This window comes from Doryrhamphus excisus, linkage group LG6, assembly GCF_037039965.1.
Source record: "Doryrhamphus excisus strain RoL-2023G ecotype Guam linkage group LG6, RoL_Dexc_Guam_v1.1, whole genome shotgun sequence".
Lineage (NCBI taxonomy): Eukaryota > Metazoa > Chordata > Actinopteri > Syngnathiformes > Syngnathidae > Doryrhamphus > Doryrhamphus excisus.
In genome coordinates this window covers 14,066,883-14,086,592 of record NC_136362.1, presented here as the reverse complement: position 1 = coordinate 14,086,592, position 19,710 = coordinate 14,066,883, and the positions used below count along the sequence as shown (strand labels likewise).

The 19,710-nt window shown below is 40.4% G+C and overlaps 1 protein-coding gene across 1 annotated transcript in view; it reads right to left on the bottom strand.

Annotated features, from left to right (window-relative positions):
• Positions 1 to 551: 551 nt before the first annotated feature.
• The window catches only part of crhr2 (corticotropin releasing hormone receptor 2), a 40,744-nt gene continuing 21,585 nt past the window's right edge, over positions 552 to 19,710 (bottom strand). Inside the window, exons 3-12 of the mRNA XM_058068429.2 lie at positions 15,278 to 15,363; positions 13,043 to 13,149; positions 11,018 to 11,135; positions 10,750 to 10,903; positions 6,674 to 6,734; positions 6,501 to 6,573; positions 6,020 to 6,105; positions 5,225 to 5,360; positions 2,831 to 2,872; positions 552 to 2,576 (exon numbers count right to left, since the gene is read on the bottom strand). Coding sequence (XP_057924412.2) covers positions 2,436 to 2,576; positions 2,831 to 2,872; positions 5,225 to 5,360; positions 6,020 to 6,105; positions 6,501 to 6,573; positions 6,674 to 6,734; positions 10,750 to 10,903; positions 11,018 to 11,135; positions 13,043 to 13,149; positions 15,278 to 15,363 — 1,004 coding nt within the window. The 3' untranslated portion in view covers positions 552 to 2,435. The remainder of the gene's footprint in view (positions 2,577 to 2,830; positions 2,873 to 5,224; positions 5,361 to 6,019; positions 6,106 to 6,500; positions 6,574 to 6,673; positions 6,735 to 10,749; positions 10,904 to 11,017; positions 11,136 to 13,042; positions 13,150 to 15,277; positions 15,364 to 19,710) is intronic.

Sequence of the window (19,710 nt, the reverse complement as noted above, 5' to 3'; positions counted from 1 at the left end):
TCAGAGCTTCAGGACAAGGTAAAAAGTGTGTAGGGTAACATTTTACCTTAATATCTATCTGCAGATTAAATATCATTAATATCTGATACATCACAACGTTTGTCTTGACTCAATGTTAAAGCAATGGGAACCAAAGGCACTATTTCCTGGTATTATCAAACCATCTTTTTAATATGAACATTTCATCTGTGACCTTCTTAATGATCTATTCTGTGCTTCATCTGAACAAAGGGCAGTAGTATCATCCACAAATAAAACAAACTTTAACTTTTGTAACTTTACAGATGTCATTGATATTGAAGTTGAGCAATTTTGGTCCCAGTATTGACCCCTGGGGTACTACTTGCAGATTTCTGTTCTCTTAGCTTTACATATTACTTCCTGCTAGCTAAGTAGCTTTTGACCTAATTCTATTCTTGTAACAATTTACATAATTTTTCTCAGAATATTTGAATTTTATCCATGGAACATTACAGCATCTTTCTTGAAATTGTATAACTTTATTATTATAACATTAACACATATTTCTTGGAATTTTCTGCTTTGTGTAAATGAAAAATTATTGAATAAATAAAATAGTGATTAAATAAATAAATATTTTTGAATATTATTCTCATAACATTACCACTTTATTTGTGTAATATTTTGACATTTTTCTCATAATATTACCCTTTTATTTTTCCAACACTAGATTTTTCTCATTGAATCACAGCTTTATTTTCATGACATTACATGTTTATCATAATATTACATCTTTATTTTTTGAACATTACTATGTTTTCCTTGAAACCAAATTTTTCTTATAATTTTACCGCAATTGTGCAATAATATTACCACTTTCTTGGTGTAACATTACGATAAGATTCTTGAAAATCTTAGCTTTGCTGCCATCTATCTTCCATATCTTCCTGTAGTACACTTCCATCTGGCTGTGAGCTCATCATGCACCTGCAAGCAATCTCATCTGGGTTATTGAAGCCATGCCAGTCCACTTACCTGTTGCCAGATTGTTATTTGTTCCACATCTGTGTACAGCGCTTCCCTGCTTCATTATCTGTAACTCTGTACTCCCTGCTTGGCTACTTCCAGCAGTGTTTTTTTCCTACTTTATTCATTGTTCATCTACTTGGTTTTCAGCAGTGCTTTATGTTCTTCTATAGTTTATTTTCCTACTTAGTGTTTTGCAGTGATTTTTAGTGTTATTATTTACCTTCTGTCTAGCAGCTCTTTATTCTAGTATTTTTCTTGTCACGGCAGTTTATGTTGTACTTTATATATTTTGTACCTTTTTGTATAATTTTCTATTTTTGTGCACAAACAACTTGCAATACATTTTGCTACACGTCAGCCTGTTCTCTGCATTTTCGAAGCATTGCTTTATTTCTGTAACATTAACACATTTCCACTTTATGTTTGCAACATTACTACAGTTTTAAATTTTTCTGCATAATTCCCAACATTTTTCTCCTATTACAACTTTATTCATGGAATGTTTCAACATTTTTCTTGAAATATTACGACTTAATTTTTCCAACATAAATTTTTTCTTGTAATAGCATAGCTTTATTCTTGGAACAACAACAACAAACAAGATTTTTCTCGTACTATTATGACCTCCTGCACAGTGGTCGAGTGGTTAGCATGTAGACCACACAGTCAGGAGATCGAAAAGACATGGGTCGATTCACCATCTGAAGTTTGGATGTTCTCCCGTGGGTTTCTCGGGGACTCTGGTTTCTTCCCACATTCCAAAAACATGCTAGTTAATTGGCGACTCCAGATTGTCCATAGGTATGAATGTGAGTGTGAATGGTTGTTTGTCCATATGTGCCCTGTGATTGGCTGGCCACCAGAATGAATGAATGTTACATCATTCTTCTTTCACACGTCATGACTTTTTTAACAGTAATACAACTTTTTTTACTTTTCACACATAGTTCTCCATTGTACAGTTAAGATGATCTGAAGCATGAATATTGTTCCTGACACACCAACTTAATCCTTTGATCTAGTTTCACAGGAATAAAAAAAAAAGAAATGGCTTCTGGCTGTGCTTTAATTGTTTTATCACCTTATCCCAGTTCTTTAGTCGTTGTGATACATTTGAAATTATGACTTATATTGAAAAATGTTCCATGTTATAATTTAATATTTAAAAGACCGCAAGTGTGACATCATCAGACAAACATGGTAAGACCTTGCTTGATCGAATCACAGAGATTTCCCTCTTTGACTTGCACTCGTGATGAAAAATCCTGTGCTGTCCATTAAGCTGTAGTGTCATTGTTCTTATCAGGCAGCAAGGAAAGTCATCTCACCTGCAGCCACAAGCCCGTCTAGTTAGTTACAGTCTTCTGTGGTTGTGGTTGAAGATAAAAGTCTCATCCTTCAGTTGATGTACTATATGTGTGTGTGTGTGTGTGTGTTCCACCGTGTCACACAGCAGTGGTCTGCTTGATGCTGTGGAAGCTGACCCTTGTGGGTGAGGTGGGGATGGACATGGCTCGGGCCACTCTCACCCTCAGGGCATGGTTGTCCTGCCAGCGGTGCCACCTTTTCCTCACCGCGGAGCGAACCTGTCAACACATAAACAGAGATAAGCACTTGTTTAAAAGCTGTCATAAAATATATCATGTATTTTCATGATCACATCCAAACTGATCCTGGTCACACTCATCTTTCATTTGAAATTTCATTCATACCTAATATATAAAAAAATAAAAAATAATACCTATAATGGTGAATTGCGAATGTGCAAGAATCCACTGTAATAGCTCTTCTTTTCTTTTTAGTAAAACGAGTTAGAGTTAATAGTATGTGTAAGACTCACCTCCCCATTCAGGAAGCAGTAGAATACAGACACGAAGAAGCCCTGCAGACAAAACATATTGCTGTGAGTACAGACAATGTACAAATGTACACTCCAGTCATTACGTCATTGCTTTCAAGAGAAGAAAAGCTCTGATTTGAAATGATTGCTGTTCAGTGGTTGACTAGTCTACCATTGGTTGAAAAAATGCATATTTAAGCAGATTTTACATAAATTCTAAAATTGCTAAATAAACACAAAAAAAAATAAAGGACATTTAAAAGACGTGACGTGAAGTGTAATCTTGTGACATCTCCTTTACTTCAGAACTACTAATCGTTTAAAGGAGACCCATTATGCTTTTTCCACTTTTCTGACCTATAAATGTAGTTAGAATGTTGTATTCTTGCGTTATTCATTCATTCATTTTCTACCGCTTATCCTTATGAGACTCGTGGGGGTGCTGGAGCCTATCCCAGCTGTCGTCGGGTGAGAGGATTGGTTGCCAGCCAATCACAGGGCACATATAGACAAACAACCATTCACACTCATTCAAACCTATGGACAATTTGGAGTCACCAATTAACCTAGCATGTTTTTGGAATGTGGGAGGAAACCGGAGTACCCGGAGAAAACCCACGCATGCACGGGGAGAACATGCAAACTCCACACAGAGATGACCTAGGGTGGAATCGAACTGCCCCTTTGTGATGTGAGAGGGGCGGACTTCCTTATCAAGCACAGTGGAGTGGGCATGCCCCGAGGCGGGCTGTGGGTGGAATAAATTAAAGACCGTTTTGGCAGGAAGCACAAATCCAAGGAAATACCACTGGAATAGGTGCAGATTCTGCAAAATTTAAAAAAATGTCTGTGCGGTTATTGTGTGTAGCTGCTCTATAGGAGACCACAACTCAATACAAAGGCTTGAAAATTGAGCATAATAGGTCCCCTTTAAATGTGCATCTTGGGTTCTTGTAATGAGAATGAGAAGGACAGGATGAAAGAACTAGAGACGTATGGGTTGAAGATACATACAATATTAAGTTTAAGACATTATTCCTTTGCCTTTACTGCCAATTACTACCAACCCGTGTACTTGATCTGTGGCAACAAATTAACAAACAACAGAAAATGCAACATTAAAATAATTATTTTTAATTTAATAATAATACAGTTGAGTGTTATGGCTGCACATGAGACCAGTATAAAAACATCATAGCATCTATTCTCTGAATTAAAAAAATAAATACAAAGTAATTCTGAAAGTGGAAGAAATTGCTCTCTCTGCAAAGACAGCCAAGGACAGGGCCAATGGAAAGTGACACTCATTCAGCACAAGCATATTGAATTGCCTGTGATGAGTCAAGTGATGCAAACGATACTGAGCAGACACACTGATATGCAGATATGTAAACTCTAATGGGGTTTTTAATGTTAAAGTTGGCTCAAAATGGCCTACATGGTTCAGTGTTTACATGATTTAAAAGTAGGCGTTACACATGCATGAATGTTATTTGAATTACATTGTTGTGAGGTACAATTTTTAAAAGATGAAAACTTTAAAACGTTTATAAGCAGCGTAATGACCATTTTGATTTACTAGAATAGAAGGAAAAATGGCTTATTTGATGGTAAAGGTTGCCGACCCCTGCTCTATACCTGTATGTATGCTGTTTTGGTGTGCTTATACGTTTTAGCTACATGTATATACCTGTGAGCATGATGCTGTGGAGGGCGGCACGGCGGTCGAGTGGTTAGCATGAAGACCTCACAGCTAGGAGACCAGGGTTCAATTCCACCCTCGGCCATCTCTGTGTGGAGTTTGCATGTTCTCCCTGTGCATGCGTGGGTTTTCTCCAGGTACTCCGGTTTCCTCCCACATTCCAAAAACATGCTAGGTTAATTGGCGACTCCAAATTGTCCATAGGTATGAATGGTTGTTTGTCTATATGTGCCCTGTGATTGGCTGGCCACCAGTCTAGGGTGTACCCTGCCTCTCGGCCAAAGACAGCTGGGATAGGCTCCAGCACCCCCCGCGACCCTTGTGAAAAGCGGTAGAAAATGAATGAATGAATGAATGAACTCATTTTCCAGTATTTCTAGTAGGTTCAAAGCTTCAAAACTGGCCATCTGGTACTGATTGTGTTTGTGCATTTTTTCACCCCAGTCCACCATTTGAAGACAGACACCAAAAAAAAAATGGCACACAAGAGCAATCATGCCCCCATGACCTCCTTATTTGTGACAGCTGAGAGCACAGGGCATGGTCAGGATGCTTCCCTGCATCACCGTCTCTTGCCCACACTTGGACAAGGACAAGTCTTGTACGTGATGCTATGGGAGCCATTAGGAGAGCAGCATGATTCACAGAGAGAGAGAGAGACAGAGAGTGCCCACACACTTCACCCTCCTTACCTGGAAAGACTGCAAGAAAGAGTTGAAATAGATAAAGACAATCTGCGAGATGTCGTCCTCCCCCGGGTTGACAAAGAAGAGCATGTAGGTGATGCCTAGCAGAGGAAGCAGCACCAGCGTGGCTTTCACTGCTTTCCTGCAAAGGATGGAGGAAGATTGTCCACTTTTAGATTACATCAATGGCGTTATGTCATAAATAGGGCTAAATAAAAAAAGCCCATCCATGTTGCTTGCCACATTATCAAAGTGATTATCACGGACCTTGCATGGATGATATTAAAGTGTGACTTTTTCTTTCTATAATAAACAGACTGTGCTAAGATAAGTCTTTATGTTAAATTATTGCCAATGTGTGTCCAGATGGCGAGTTCCAGATGAACTAGAAGAGCGTTGCTAATCAACCATGATTAATATTAGTAATTTCTCCCACAGCTATTGCAAGGCAAGATCCAATTTTGTCTAAATAAATGCTTAAGACAAACATATAAAGGCAGAAATGGAAACTAAAAGGGCTTTCCGAGCACAAAGCAACCGCTTACAATAACAGCAAATTGCTATGTTAATGACTTTTAAAGACGCTGCATTGATTCATAATGACTGCAGATACAGGATGTGCTGATCATAAAAATAATAAACGTATGCTGCAATTGCTGAATCTTTCAGGAAATCATGAGGTCTATTTCGATCAAATGAGCAAAGAATTGAGATCCATTAAATGGGAAAATTACATTTAACAGCATTCATTATGAGTGCCGCTCGATGCTAAAAGCCAAATAAAAAGCATCAGTGAATCACCTGTACTGTATCGTTTCAGATGTGGTGGAAGCTCGTAGTTTGGTCATTAGTATTCTGACGATATTGAAGAGGAAAACAAAGTTGATCTAGAAAGGGAACAAACATACAATAGCAAATAAATGTGGTTTGTTTTGCCACTCGCAGGACGTCTTGCTGTGAGCTCACTCATTAAATGTCACAGGAGCAGATGAATATGAAACCAAAAAAACAACTAGAAATAAATCAGAATTAGCCACAATAAATACAGTAGATCCTCAATTTGGAAAAAAATAAATCACAGACACTAAACTGATCCATTCCGTGGTCAAAATGTCAGCATTATTAAATCTCTATCAACTAAACAGTAACTGATTTTAGTAACATTCTTAAGTGTAAAAAAGACGGGTGAGTCGCATATCGGAAATTGCACTGGCAAACATAGTTGAATTCTGAATTGTACAATCATCACACTGCTATTTGTATTAAAATGAAAGATGTTCACCAGAAGCACGAGAATAACAGGCCCTTGGTAAATGTAGTCGATGTATTTTCCAGGTTCCTTCCCAAACCAGCACCTGCAGAGAGGCCAAATAAACCCATTATAATCAACATAAATAATCTCTGTCTGGCAAATAGATAAATGTTACATGTTACAGTCAATGACTGAACACTTACTGTTCATTTTCATAGTACAGCTTCCCGATGCCCCAGGCTATTATTATTGGACACGGAATACCTGGAAAGGGAGATACAGTTCAAAGAAAGTGAATAATAACGGCATATTATCAAGGTGCAGTTATATAGCTTCACAGAGGGAGGAATGCCTCATTTTCATTTTTTTTTCCTTTTTTGATCCTCTGCCCTCATTATTCAAGTATTATTAGTAAATCGTGCTAGAAAGTCCTCGTTAGGATCAATTTGCATCATCCGGGGTGACAAACGTGCTAAAATTTTCCATCTGTCACATTAGCGCCACTGCACCCCCATGCTGAGCGTTGATGTGGCAAAAACTGTCAGAAGCCATCCCAAAAAAACATAAAACCAAGTAGTCATGGCTAATCATGCCGGTATTGCAGTATGGCTGACTTGAAGGAATAATCGATTATTTCTACCATGTGTTGTGTAGCAGTACATTAGATCTTTTAAGATCCCATATAACAAATACATTGCACGTACTATTAGTGGGCGGATTGCGGGTGATCTTTTACCACTGCTTAGGCATTTTTTAACAGGAGCAAAAGCAGTGCAGACAGCCCTGTTTAAATGAGAATTATGCGTTGTGGTAGCATCTGTCACCATGGACAGTTTGGGAGAGCAAAGCGGTTGCAAAAAAACTTATTTTGAAGGCATGGACTCAGAGGTTTTGGTGGAGGATGCAAATAAATACACTGGGGAACTCCAACAGAGATATTGCAGCATCATTATAATGATATACGAGTCAATTTTGTCATTTAAAAAATGTCATGCACTGTTAATACATACAGTGCATGTTTTACACTATAACCTAGTAAACCATGAAAGTTAGGACTTATTAGGTTATGATATTGTATGTGGAAAATACTTATATTCACATACAAGTTAGTTTATTTGTAGGGGCTAATTAGGGCTGTCAAAGTTAATGACGCGTTAACAGAATTTTTTGGAATGCGCTAATAACCTGCACACCTCGTGTTTGACCCTTGGCCCACACTGTAGTTCTATTGAAGTACAGTCGCTGTGTAGCAGGAAGTTGGACCAAATATTGAGCAGAAATGGAGAAAGAAATTAGTATATTGATTGTTGAAGCTTCTAAGTCCATCCATCCATTTTCTATACCGCTTATCCTTGTGAGGGTCGCAGACATGCTGGAGCCTATCCCAATTGTCTTCGGGCGAGAGGCAGGGTCGCCAGCCAATCAAAGGGCACATATAGACAAACAACCATTCACACTCACATTCATACCTATGGACAATTTGGAGTCGCCAATTAACTTGGCATGTTTTTTTTTGGAATGTGGGAGGAAACCGGAGTACCCGGAGAAAACCCACGCATGCACAGGGAGAACATGCTAACTCCCCACAGAGATGCCAGAGCAGGGAATTGAACCCGGCCTGCGTGCTAACCACTCAACGAAGCTTCAAAGTCCTGACAGTTCAAATCCCTACATTGACCAGCTGTGCATAACACTGCGCCGACTTGCTACTGCCTACCGAATATGCTAAATAAAGACTCAAAAACAGTGTCCACAAACAGGTTTCAGATTGGAAAAATCACATTGTGTGTGCAAAATGATTACGTTTACATCTCCTAGTCCAAACATTTCATGCATTCTGATAATCTGCATACACTCTCCACATTCATGAAACCAAACATACAAAATGACTGCTATTTGGCTCATTTGATGATTGGTTACCCCAATCAGCTTTGCACATGTAAATCAGGTCCAGTAGATCAGGTCCTTAATGACTAAAATTATGATTTTATTCAGCCCAAAAAAAACAATTTTAAAACCTTTTTAAACAAGTTTCGGAGTATATTTGACCACACTTTGTGATCACAACTCAAGAATAGAGTTTCAGCACCTTGCTGACATCCCTGCCTTAAATTCGGAGTAACGAGAGGATTGTACTGACCAAAACAAATTAGTAACAAGCACCACTGGCTGTCACAAGGCAAGCTAATTAGCGAACCGCGTCTTGGAAGGAAGCTGTTCATGAAGTCAGAGTTTTTCAAATATCTTGCAGAAATATCTTTGGCTGTAAAATGGACTGGTGAGAGACAACGTACGTAACACCGAAAGTTGATGTAAGGCTAGCTAACAGCTTAATCAAGCTGTTGCTAGGCAACAACAACAATGCCAAAGAGAGAAGAGCGGAAAAAAAGAACCTGAGGCCAGCCCAAGCAGATCCGGGCGATATACTCTGGAGATGACAGACATGGAGTCACCTAGGATGAAAGAAGGCAATATCCTGAAGCGCCAGATGACCAAGCACGTAGATGCACGACTCACGAGATTGACAATGGAGGCGCCAGCAGAAATAAAATAATTGATGTAGCAGCAGATGTTTTTCTTAATCTGTATTTCTATATTGACAATATGAAATACTTGTGAATTATTTTAAACACATTTTTCAATGATAAACTGACCTTCCTTCAAGGAGGCAGTTCCATAATAACATAATCACATTATATTCCACTGTGTTTTATATCATTATAGCTGACTATTAAAACCTTTACAGGAAGACGTATTGGTTCGGGGTAGAAAAAGTTGATTAAATCAAAAGATCATAACATAAAATTAATGTAAGACTGGAGGCTATTGTGTCTTCCACAAGCCACATTTGTCGCTATTACAAGTACTTAAGTGTCACAGTTATGATAAGGAGATTGGGCTTTAAATGACCAATTTAACGTTTAAAGGACGGGAGGTCACACTGCTGTCTTGAGTGTGGAAATGAAGGTCACCTGGGCATTAAAGCTATACTCGGAGAACAATCTCATCAACCTGACTGTCACCGCCAGTGATGTAGCATCTGCTATTTAACTCAGGCATATTTTTTTTTTCCTATGCCTGTGCCTGTTACTTTCTAGCAGCTCCTAACCAAAATTTTAGCTCACAGTTCAAAGCAAAGAATCACAATCATTACTTTGGACACTTGTATGCCAAGGTACCACTGTATAAATGACAATAAAAAAATACCTTCTCACTTCTCTGCCAGTCAATATACTCCATGAGTGTATGAGTCTGAACTCATTGTGACAGTCGATATAAAAAACCTGTTGTGAGAGCAAACTACTAGGGTGTTGAAACTAAACATACCATTCAAAATAGCTTTTTCTTTGTCCATTTCTGCTCAATATTTGTTTCCGTTTGTGGCACCACATCCATCGCTGTGTTTCCTCAAACTATTGTGTGGGGTGAGAGTCAAACCGCATGTGTGCACCTTAATCACAAGTTCAAAAAATATTGCTTTTTGAAGTTCATTAATTTTCATTGCCAGCACGTAGAGGATGTAGGGTAGTCAAAGGGGTTGCAAGCATATTGTACTTATGCAGAAAATGATTTGTTCCAATGGGGACATACGGAAGATGGGCATACCGGATTTTTAGGGAACCTATGGCTATGGTGCCCAGGAGAACCAGTATGTGCAGCTGGTGAAGTTGCCCGCCATGTGCTGTGTGCATGCAGTATCTGGGCAATGTACACAATGTACTTTTAAATTTGTGACATGCGCAAGGGTCACGCTCTCCTCCTCTGTGTTGTCCCTGCGACCTGGCTGCGTGCAATGTCTTCCTCCATGCATGTTGAAAATAATTTGCTTCACAATTTTCTTCTTACTGGCTTTGCGTGCTGTCTGCGGGTTTGAAAGTCTCTTGCCATTGTAGGCGCACGTACCTCGGGTTTGTAACCCCCCCACCCCCCTTAACTTTGACAGCCCTAATATACTGTATAGTCATCTCCAGTTTTACTCAATAGCTGATGTGTGAAATATGAGATTTCAGCCTATCAGAAGTGCTAACATGGCCATGAATGGAAACTTTAAATGTCTCAGTTTCCATGGCAACAGAATAAACACCATCTGCTAATGAGCGCCCATCCAAAAGCTCCTCAGAGAGTTCCTCACATGAGTAGCAAAAGGTCATGAGTGATTTTGGTATTCAGAGGACATGACACTTGAGAATAATTTCCAATGTCATATCCAAGCATTGGTATTTATCATACATGTAACACATGGAGGGTGGGTGTCTGTGTCCCATAGAGCCGTACTTACACCAGCCGATGAAGAGGAAGACCCACTTCCGCAGCTTGTCTGTGGAGTAGGTCATCACAATGGCAGTATGGAGGTAACAGCCCTCCACAAACATCCAGAAGAAGTTAGTGACCACAAAGTAGTTGTATATGGTCGTGATCAAGCGACACCACGGCTAGCAGAAAAAAAATACATATCATAATAATATTATATATTATATAATAATATTATAATATCATAGAGCATGAACTATTAATGCTGACTTTGGGAAAACTAAAGTTGCACTTACCTCGTTGCTCTCGTGGATGTTGTGGTCTATTAGCTGCAGCAGGAACCACATGACGTTCCTCAGGATGAATGTGGTGATCAGGTTCCAGTGGATGATGTTGCGGAGACATCGGATACTTCTAAGAAAAAGTTGATATGGGACAAAATTATTGGAACACCAAACCATTTCCTCTACAGAAGTGGAAGTGGAAGAAAATGTAGTATTTTTCTGGATAGGATGCCACTTGAGTTTCTCAAGTTCTTTCACACCAAACACACCCAAACATGCCTCTTTGGATGAAGACTACGAAGGCACTTGGTCCTGATGGTATACCTGTGGAGGTATGGAAGTGTCTAGGAGAGATAACAGTAGGGTTCCTGACTGGGTTGTTCAATAGGATCTTAGGTGGTGAGAAGATGCCTCAGGAATGGAGGAGAAGTGTGTTGGTGCCCATTTTTAAGAACAAGGGTGATGTGCAGAGCTGTGGCAACTACAGAGGTATGATCCATACAAGTTATGGGAACGAGTAGTTGAAGCTAGACTAAGGGCAGAAATTAGCAATTGTGAGCAGCAGTATGGTTTCATGCCAAAAAGGAGTACTACAGATGCAGTATTTGCTTTAAGAATATTCATAGAGAAGTACAGAGAAGGTCAGAGGGAGCTGCATTGTGTCTTTGTAGCTCTGGAGAAAGCCAATGACAGGGTGCCTAGAGAGGAACCTTGGTATTGTATGAGGAAGTCTGGAGTGAAAGAGAAGTGTGTTCAAGTGGTGCAGGACATGTATGAGGACTCTAAGACAGCAGTGAGATGTGCTGTAGGTGTGACAGAAGAAGTCAAGGTGGAGGTGGGACTGCATCATGGATCAGCTCTGACCCCCTTCTTGTTTGCTATGGTGATGGACAGGCTGACAGATGAGGTTAGACAAGAATCTCCATGGACTAGATGTTTGCAGACGACATTGTGATTTGTAGTGAGAGTAGGGAACAGGTGGAGGAAATGCTAGAAGAGTGGAGGTCTGCCCTGAAAATGAAAGGAAAGGTATACAAAACTGTGGTGAGACCAGCCATGTTGTTTGGTCTAGAGACAGTGCCACTGAGGAAAAGACAGGAAGCAGAACTGGAGGTAGCAGAGATGAGGATGCTGAGGTTCTCATTGGGAGTGACCAGGATGGATAGGATCAGGAGCTAATCCATCAGACGGACATTACACGTTAGAGGCCTTGGAGATAAAGTCAGAGAGGCCAGACTGAGATGGTTCGGACAGGAGAGATAGTGAATATATTGGTAGAAGGAGGCTGCCAGGTAGGAGGCGTAGAGGAAGACCAAAGAGGAGATTTATGGATGTAGTGAAGGAGGACATGAGGGTAGTTGGTGTGAGAGAGACAGATGCAGAAGACAGGGTTGGATGGAGGAGATTGATTTGCTGTGGCGACCCCTGAAGGGAAAAGCCCAAAGAGAAAGAAGAAGGTTTATCTGTTAAACAATAATCTTTTAATTCATTCTTTTGTTAAATTTTCCGACTAAAACAGTTTTATTTTTTTCACACTCTGCATGACTACATTACAAAATTTACAGCACAAATAAAACAATCTTTTGTGTACAGCGGGAAAGCTTCTAATCTAAGCTGTTACATAAAACTTCCCATCATGTAGAACGGAGGCCCACATCCAAGCGGCAGCACACAAACACAAGTATCTGCCATCTTTTGATGTCACAACAAAATATTGAATATTTGAGCCTTTAATCCCAGCCAGAGGCTTGCATCGAAGAAACAGCACAGCTGAGGCCCGCTCTGTCCATGCAGGTGTAGGTGTATGTGTGTGTTTGAAGCAGATGATGAAAAGAATCACAATCGCTCAAGGGAGAAAAAAATTATTATAAAATACACATACGCATGCAGCGCTGAGCTGCACTAATCTACTTATTTGACATAAGCGACTTAATGACAAGGAACGAAGTGGAAGTTATGGGGAAATGTTCCCGACTGTCTACTCAGAGGTTGCATGCATCACAAATGGAAATGTTTGTGCACTATTTCTGTACTTGCCTCAAGCAGAGGAAGAGAATGAAAGCCACCAATAGCGCCCCCACAGAGATGCAGTGGCCCAGGTAGTTGATGATCAGGGCTATCTTGTAATGCACAGGATACTTTCTCTGAAAATACCACAAACACACAAAGACACTGTCACCTCTTGGATGTCAGCTTAGGTACAAATTTGGCACATGGGTGGATTTATCCTAATCCCAAATTCACTGGTAATATTTTAAATTCATGGCACTGATCTTACTTAAATAGAATTCACACGTACTATAACTATAATATGTTAGAATAAACCCAAAATTTATTATTTAGCAATTTATCCTTTGAAGGGATATTTACGGTAAACAATATACAATAATAATACAATTAGGCCTGTAGAAAATATTTTTTAAAAGTAATATACATGCAATAAAATTTGTACCATATTCACCACAAAATTTATAACAAAATTTGATGAAGTTACAGAAACAAGAATGAAAACAATGATTTGCGGCTGCTGATGACATTGACATGGCTTTGTCGTAACGAGTCACAATTTTTTGGAAATGTGATCTTGGTTTTTTTTTACTATTGCACTCTGAAAAGCGTAAATTAATATGAAGCTGTGAAAACAAAAGCAGGTACTAAATGATGAATATGGAATAATATATATATATATATATATATATATATATATAGCATGTGAAAATTAAGAACAGGGGAGTAAATTAAATTACTTGGTAACAGCTTCCATCTTTGCTTCGATACATTTTTGATACATTTTTTCCCATCATTTCTATCTTTTGGTGAAATATTGCCTTATAATAACTGCACTAAGATTGGCAAGAGAGGTGACACTCAACAATACATCCACCAGTGAGCCAATGCAAATTGAGCAGTTTCAGCAACAATCTGGCTTTCGCAGCTGAAAATCTAGCCTACGGAAGGCACATTACAAATTGGTTTGCTTTGCTTTCTGTGCATGCTATATGCATTTTTAAGCTTTTTAGGGGGAATGAGCATAAAATTACCAAAATGAAGGCTCATAAAAAAAAACCAGACACCGGATTGAAAATCAAAATTAGCCAGAGGGAGTTTTTTTCTTTGTTTCAAAAATTGTGCTAGTGTTATTTTATATAGAACAGTTAAAGAATAAACATGATTTTTGTAGGCTTGGAATTGGTTCTTTACTGGCATGAATTAGAAATCCTGCTGCTTTGTTTACCATCCACAATATTAAGGACACCTGCACAGGTACCAATACAAAAGCTGTACCAAAAGTAAATTCATTCATTCATTCATTCATTTTCTACCGCTTATCCTCACAAGGGTTGCGCGGGTGCTGGAGTCGATCCCAGCTGTCTTCGGGCGAGAGGCAAGTACACCCTGGACTGGGCGCCAGCCAATCACAGGGCACATATAGACAAACAACCATTCACACTCACATTCATACCTATGGACAATTTGAATTTGGAGTCACCAATTAACCTAGCATGTTTTTGGCATGTGGGAGGAAACCGAAGTACCCGGAGAAAACCCACGCATGCACGGGGAGAACATGCAAACTCCACACAGAGGTGGCAGAGGGTGTGTGGCCTGCGTGCCAACCACTCTACACCGTGCAGCGTACCAAAAGTTATCATTCTGAAATAATGCACAGTTTTCATAAAAGTCCTGTGCCTTCATTAAAAGTGGGCCGACAACTACTGACAGAAAATTTATTTTTTTCAATGAAAAACCATCCTTTCATAAGGCCTGTTTTTAAACTAAGTAGTGATGTTGAAGACATTTCTAGACTCTTCCAGTCTGCAACCTGCTGATGACTTTGCTGTCCATCTCTTTGTTTGCTGTTATTGAATGTTATTGTGTCTTGCCCTCCCTTTCAGACTCTCTTTTCATCCAAGCTTGGTGAAAGCAAATGTCTTTGACACACTTCAAATGTCTTAAGATGTCTAAATTTATCTGGAAAAATGGAGCAAGAGCCAGAAATACACTTGAGTCAGGAGACGTAAAGGGAGGCAATCGGGCCGCTTGTCTTACAGTCGGTCTTACAGTTTCTTGCCTGCAGGCTTTGGGTTCATAGAAATACTAACATAGTGCACTTGGAGATGTGTTCAGTCTTCCGGAAACGAAAATTTAAAGTGTTTAATTGTGCGACACCAAAAGAGGAAATGTAGTTCTTGTGGGTGTTATGTAATGAAAATAGCGACAAGAGCTTTTGGGTGCGATGAAGCAATGTACCAGCCTCACAAAAACACTCACCTTCTCCTCCAAAATGGGCTCGCAGTTTGAATAATTGCTCTTAAGCGCCCATGTCCCATTTTCCATGCATTCTCTGTAAGCACTCCCTGAAAAGAGAGGAAAATTGAATGAGTACATACAAGAAATACTTGAAGATATATGTACTGTCTAATTTCCTCAGATTTGCATTTCGCTGGCCAAAATTTCCTTTGCTCAGTAGTGACAAAGTGATGCGATTTGGAAAAGTAGATTGCGTAAAGGCTCAAAATTTAGTACGACAATCTGCCAGACTATACAGAATACCAATGCAACGACACTAACGGTAGTCCATCCACCCATCTTCTTCTGCTTATCTGAGGTCAGATCAAGGAGGAAGCAGCCTAAACAGGGAAGCCCAGGGATCTCATCCATCCCCAGGCCACTAAGGAGGATTTTGACAACCGTCGCAACCTTAGCCCCCGAGAGAGAAGACACCACTGTGGAGTCCCCAGGCACTACTTCCTCACAGAAGACATGTCGGTGGGATTGAGGAGGTCATCAAAGTATTCTTTCCACCAGTCCATAACATCTCAAGTCGTGGTCAGCAGCACACCTCCATGATTGTGTACTGCAGACGTGCAAATGGTGGTCCAGAATTTCTTCAAAGCTGGCCGGAAGTCATTCTCCTCGGCTTCTCCAAACTTTTCCCGTGTGTGAGTTTTTGCCTCAGCAACTGCCAGAGCTGCAGATGCACTCGTCCCCCCACCCACGGGGTTAAACTCCAATGTACAAACAAAATGAGTAGGAGGGCAAAATACATTTCTTCCCCTGCCTATCGCCTCTCACTGCTGGCAAAAGCAGAGTGGAATAAAGTGGAATAAAGTCCAGCCCATCTCGAGAGAATTGTTTCCAGAGCCCTTGCAGTGTCCAACTATACCTAGCCGAAACTTCTCCACGTCGCACATGGACATTCCAGAGCTAGCTTCTGCAGTCGAGGATCAGACCGCCAAGGTTCCCACCTCTATCCTTTGACCAGTGAGCTCAAGGGAAAGGGTAGTGACGTTACCTCTTTGGGCTATGCCCGGCTGAGCCCAATGGTGCTGTGCCGGCTACCAGACACTCGCCATCGTGCCCCAGAGGGGCATCAGAGGCTGCAGAGGGGAGCCCTGGTCACTTGCATCTGGGGGCGGGAAATCTAGGTCCAATGTTATTTCCCTACATTAGGTTCTGATGAGCCACTCTATGTGGTCCCTCCTCCAGGACCTGTTTGTCATACGTGACCCTATGGGGCATGGAAGCCCGCGACAACTTAGCTCCTAGGAACGCTGGGACACGCAAACTCCTCCACCGTGATAAGGTGGTGGCTCAGGAAGGAGCAAGTGGGAGTAAGTCACGCAAATCCTCTCCCTAAGCTGGCATCCATATCTTTTTAAAATGCTGCTTTGCATAATAAACTTTACTGTTGAAGTTTTTCCATTTTGCAATTTTTCACAGTCAGTTGGGTGGTTATCTCTTAAAAGCTACAGAATGGAGAGAAAGAGAAGTGAGGAAACAGACCTGTGGAGAGGGGAGATTCACGTTTTTAATTTATTCCACTACAACCCTCTGGTCAGATACTCATCATTTAATTAGGTTTCTTTCTCGATGTCCACTCCATCGTCATTCCGCTGCTTTCAGGAAGTCGTTTAACAATATACAAAATCAATTGTATGCATTTTACTGTATTGAATGTAAAATAAGTCATTTATCTTTTTTTAGCACAAAATGTCTTTTTGACACTTGGGGTCCTTTGACGCATGCATGCATTGAATGATAAAAAGTGTTCCACAGTTAACTTTTAGTATGACTGGCCAGTGAAGAAATACAATTTCTATAGCAAAAAGTAATACAATCAAAAAAAGTGTACTGCACTTCATTGTACTGCACCACCAAAAGGAAACCTCACACCATTCACAACAGTTCCTGTATATCAGTGTGGCAAAATGTTATTTCAAAGTTCAAAATGATCATGCACCACTTTCATTAAAACAAAGTCATAATGATTTTTTTTCTGCCAGTAGTTTGGGAAGCACGTACATGACAGGAGCGCTGTTGAAGATACTGGAAATTTGAACTACTTTAAATTATATTACGAAAGCAGGAAGTGAACAAATGTAACAGTTACTGGTATGGCTATGAATGTGAGTGTGAATGGTTGTTTGTCTATATGTGCCCTGTGATTGGCTGGCGACCAGTCCAGGGTGTACCCCAGTATCCCAGCCCAAAGACAGCTGGGATAGGCTCTAGCACCCCTCAACCCTCGTGAGGAAAAGCGGTAGAAAATGAATGAATCAATGAATAATAAAAACTAAACTATATTAGGAAAGCAGGAAGTGAACAAATGTCACAGTTACTGATTGTAAAAGTACCAGATGGAGGGGTAGGATTTAATAAGCTTTGCTTCTTCCTACTCCTTTTGGACATGTGGAACTGTGAACTGATTATGTGATGCATTCAATTGTAATCTGATGCATGTTCAAATGAAATAAAACCATTACCATTACCACTACACTTTATGAACACAAGATCAGCACTGCTTGCTGCCCCCCCCCCCCCCCCAGATTAATTTAATAATAATAGGCGCGGTACAGATTTCTTGAAACAAACTACTTACATGTGTTGATAGTTGCTAGCAAGTCAAGCTAACTGGCTAACTACTGAGGTTCAAACTGGTTTCCTAGCAGCAGTGTCAAATATAAAGCAAAATGACACTGGTGGACTCAAAATGAGAAACACGGTCAATCAGGCTGGCGGATGAGAAGGACAACATCAAAGACTTTCTCAAGAGACAACCCTTGCAAAATGAGAAGAAAGACACACAACAGTATATTGTATCACACATAGACTGAGAAATGCAATCACCAACAAGGCAGGATTCTGGAAGTATGTATGTACATGTCGTTTTTGGAAGCAGACATCAAATATATGGATATACAACAACCTCAGTCAAGTGAAGTTCATTTATATAGTTCATTTTGTCAGGGTTTAAGAGTAACATGTTATAGGACATCTATTGTTTAATATTAATGAGACATGCCTCAAGATTAGAGCAGTTCCGTGGGTCAGTTAGCTTTAATAGCACATACAGCTGAGTCATAGGCATAACAGTGAAAGCTAATCTTCATTCATTCATTCATACATTTTCTACTGCGTAATCTCACGAGGGTTGCGGGGGTGCTGGAGCCTATCCCAGCAGTCTTCGGGCGAGAAGCGAGGTACACCCAGCCAATCACAGGGCACATATAGACAAACAACCATTCACACTCACATTCATACCTATGGACAATTTGGAGTCACCAATTAACCTAGCATGTTTTTGGAATGTGGGAGGAAACCGGAGTACCCGGAGAAAACCCACGCATGCACGGGCATGGACATGCAAACTCCACACAGAGATGGCCGAGGGTGGAATTGAACCCTGGTCTCCTAGATGCGAGGTCTGTATGCTAACCACTAGTCCGCCGTGCCGCCCAGTTTTTATTTTTTTTTATTATTTTTTTTTTTGTCACATACCGAAGTACGAGGTGATATGACCATACAATGACATAATGGGTACCATAGTACCATCAGAGATGGCCGAGGGCGAGATTGAACTCGGGTCTCCTCGCTGTGAGGTCTGTGTGCTAACCACTCAAAGCTAATCTTATGTTTGCGAATGAGGTCCCCGAAAGGCAGCATGCATGTATTGAACATAAGAGGGCCAATCACTGATCCTTGTGGTCCTCAAGTGACAACACGGTACTCAGAGGTCACATTATCATAAACAACATGATTACATGCAGTTAACATTTGCTGTCAAACATTACAAACAATGCCGCCGAGAAGACTACGGCATCTGTTCTTGCAGAATAAAATATTTGTGAATTTTCTTCTGAGATGTTTGTTTTTGGTGCTATATTGATGGTTAGTTTACAACATTGGGAGGAAGACATGTCTGTCACATCCCAACCAAGCAGACAAACACCGGTTCCGCATCCATTCTTCGCGCTTATCCAGTCACCAGTCAGAACTCAGCCAGGATGCATTCACAGTTACAAAGAAAACCTGATATTTTTAACTAATTACAAAGATGCACACTCCCCACAATATTTGAGGATTGCGAAAGGAGCTGAGGAGACCGAAGAGCCGCATGCAGCAACCCTTGCTTTAAATCGTTTGACACTAATTTTAGCCGCACACTGTGCTTCCCATATTTGTGGGCCTCTGCAGGCGAATATCACACTACATATGTGAAACATGCAGTGATGGTGTTGAAGCAGAGGAAGGGAGGAGTGGGAGCGTTTTCACTGACGCACAACATGAATTCCCAGGCACTGGTGCATGGAAAACGCATTTCTGACTAACCATCTGCACAGTGTGCATGATAAAGCAGTATTCCTTCTATTATTCTTTTGGGGCCGCTTTTCACAAGTCATTCCTTGCCGTCTTGGGACACT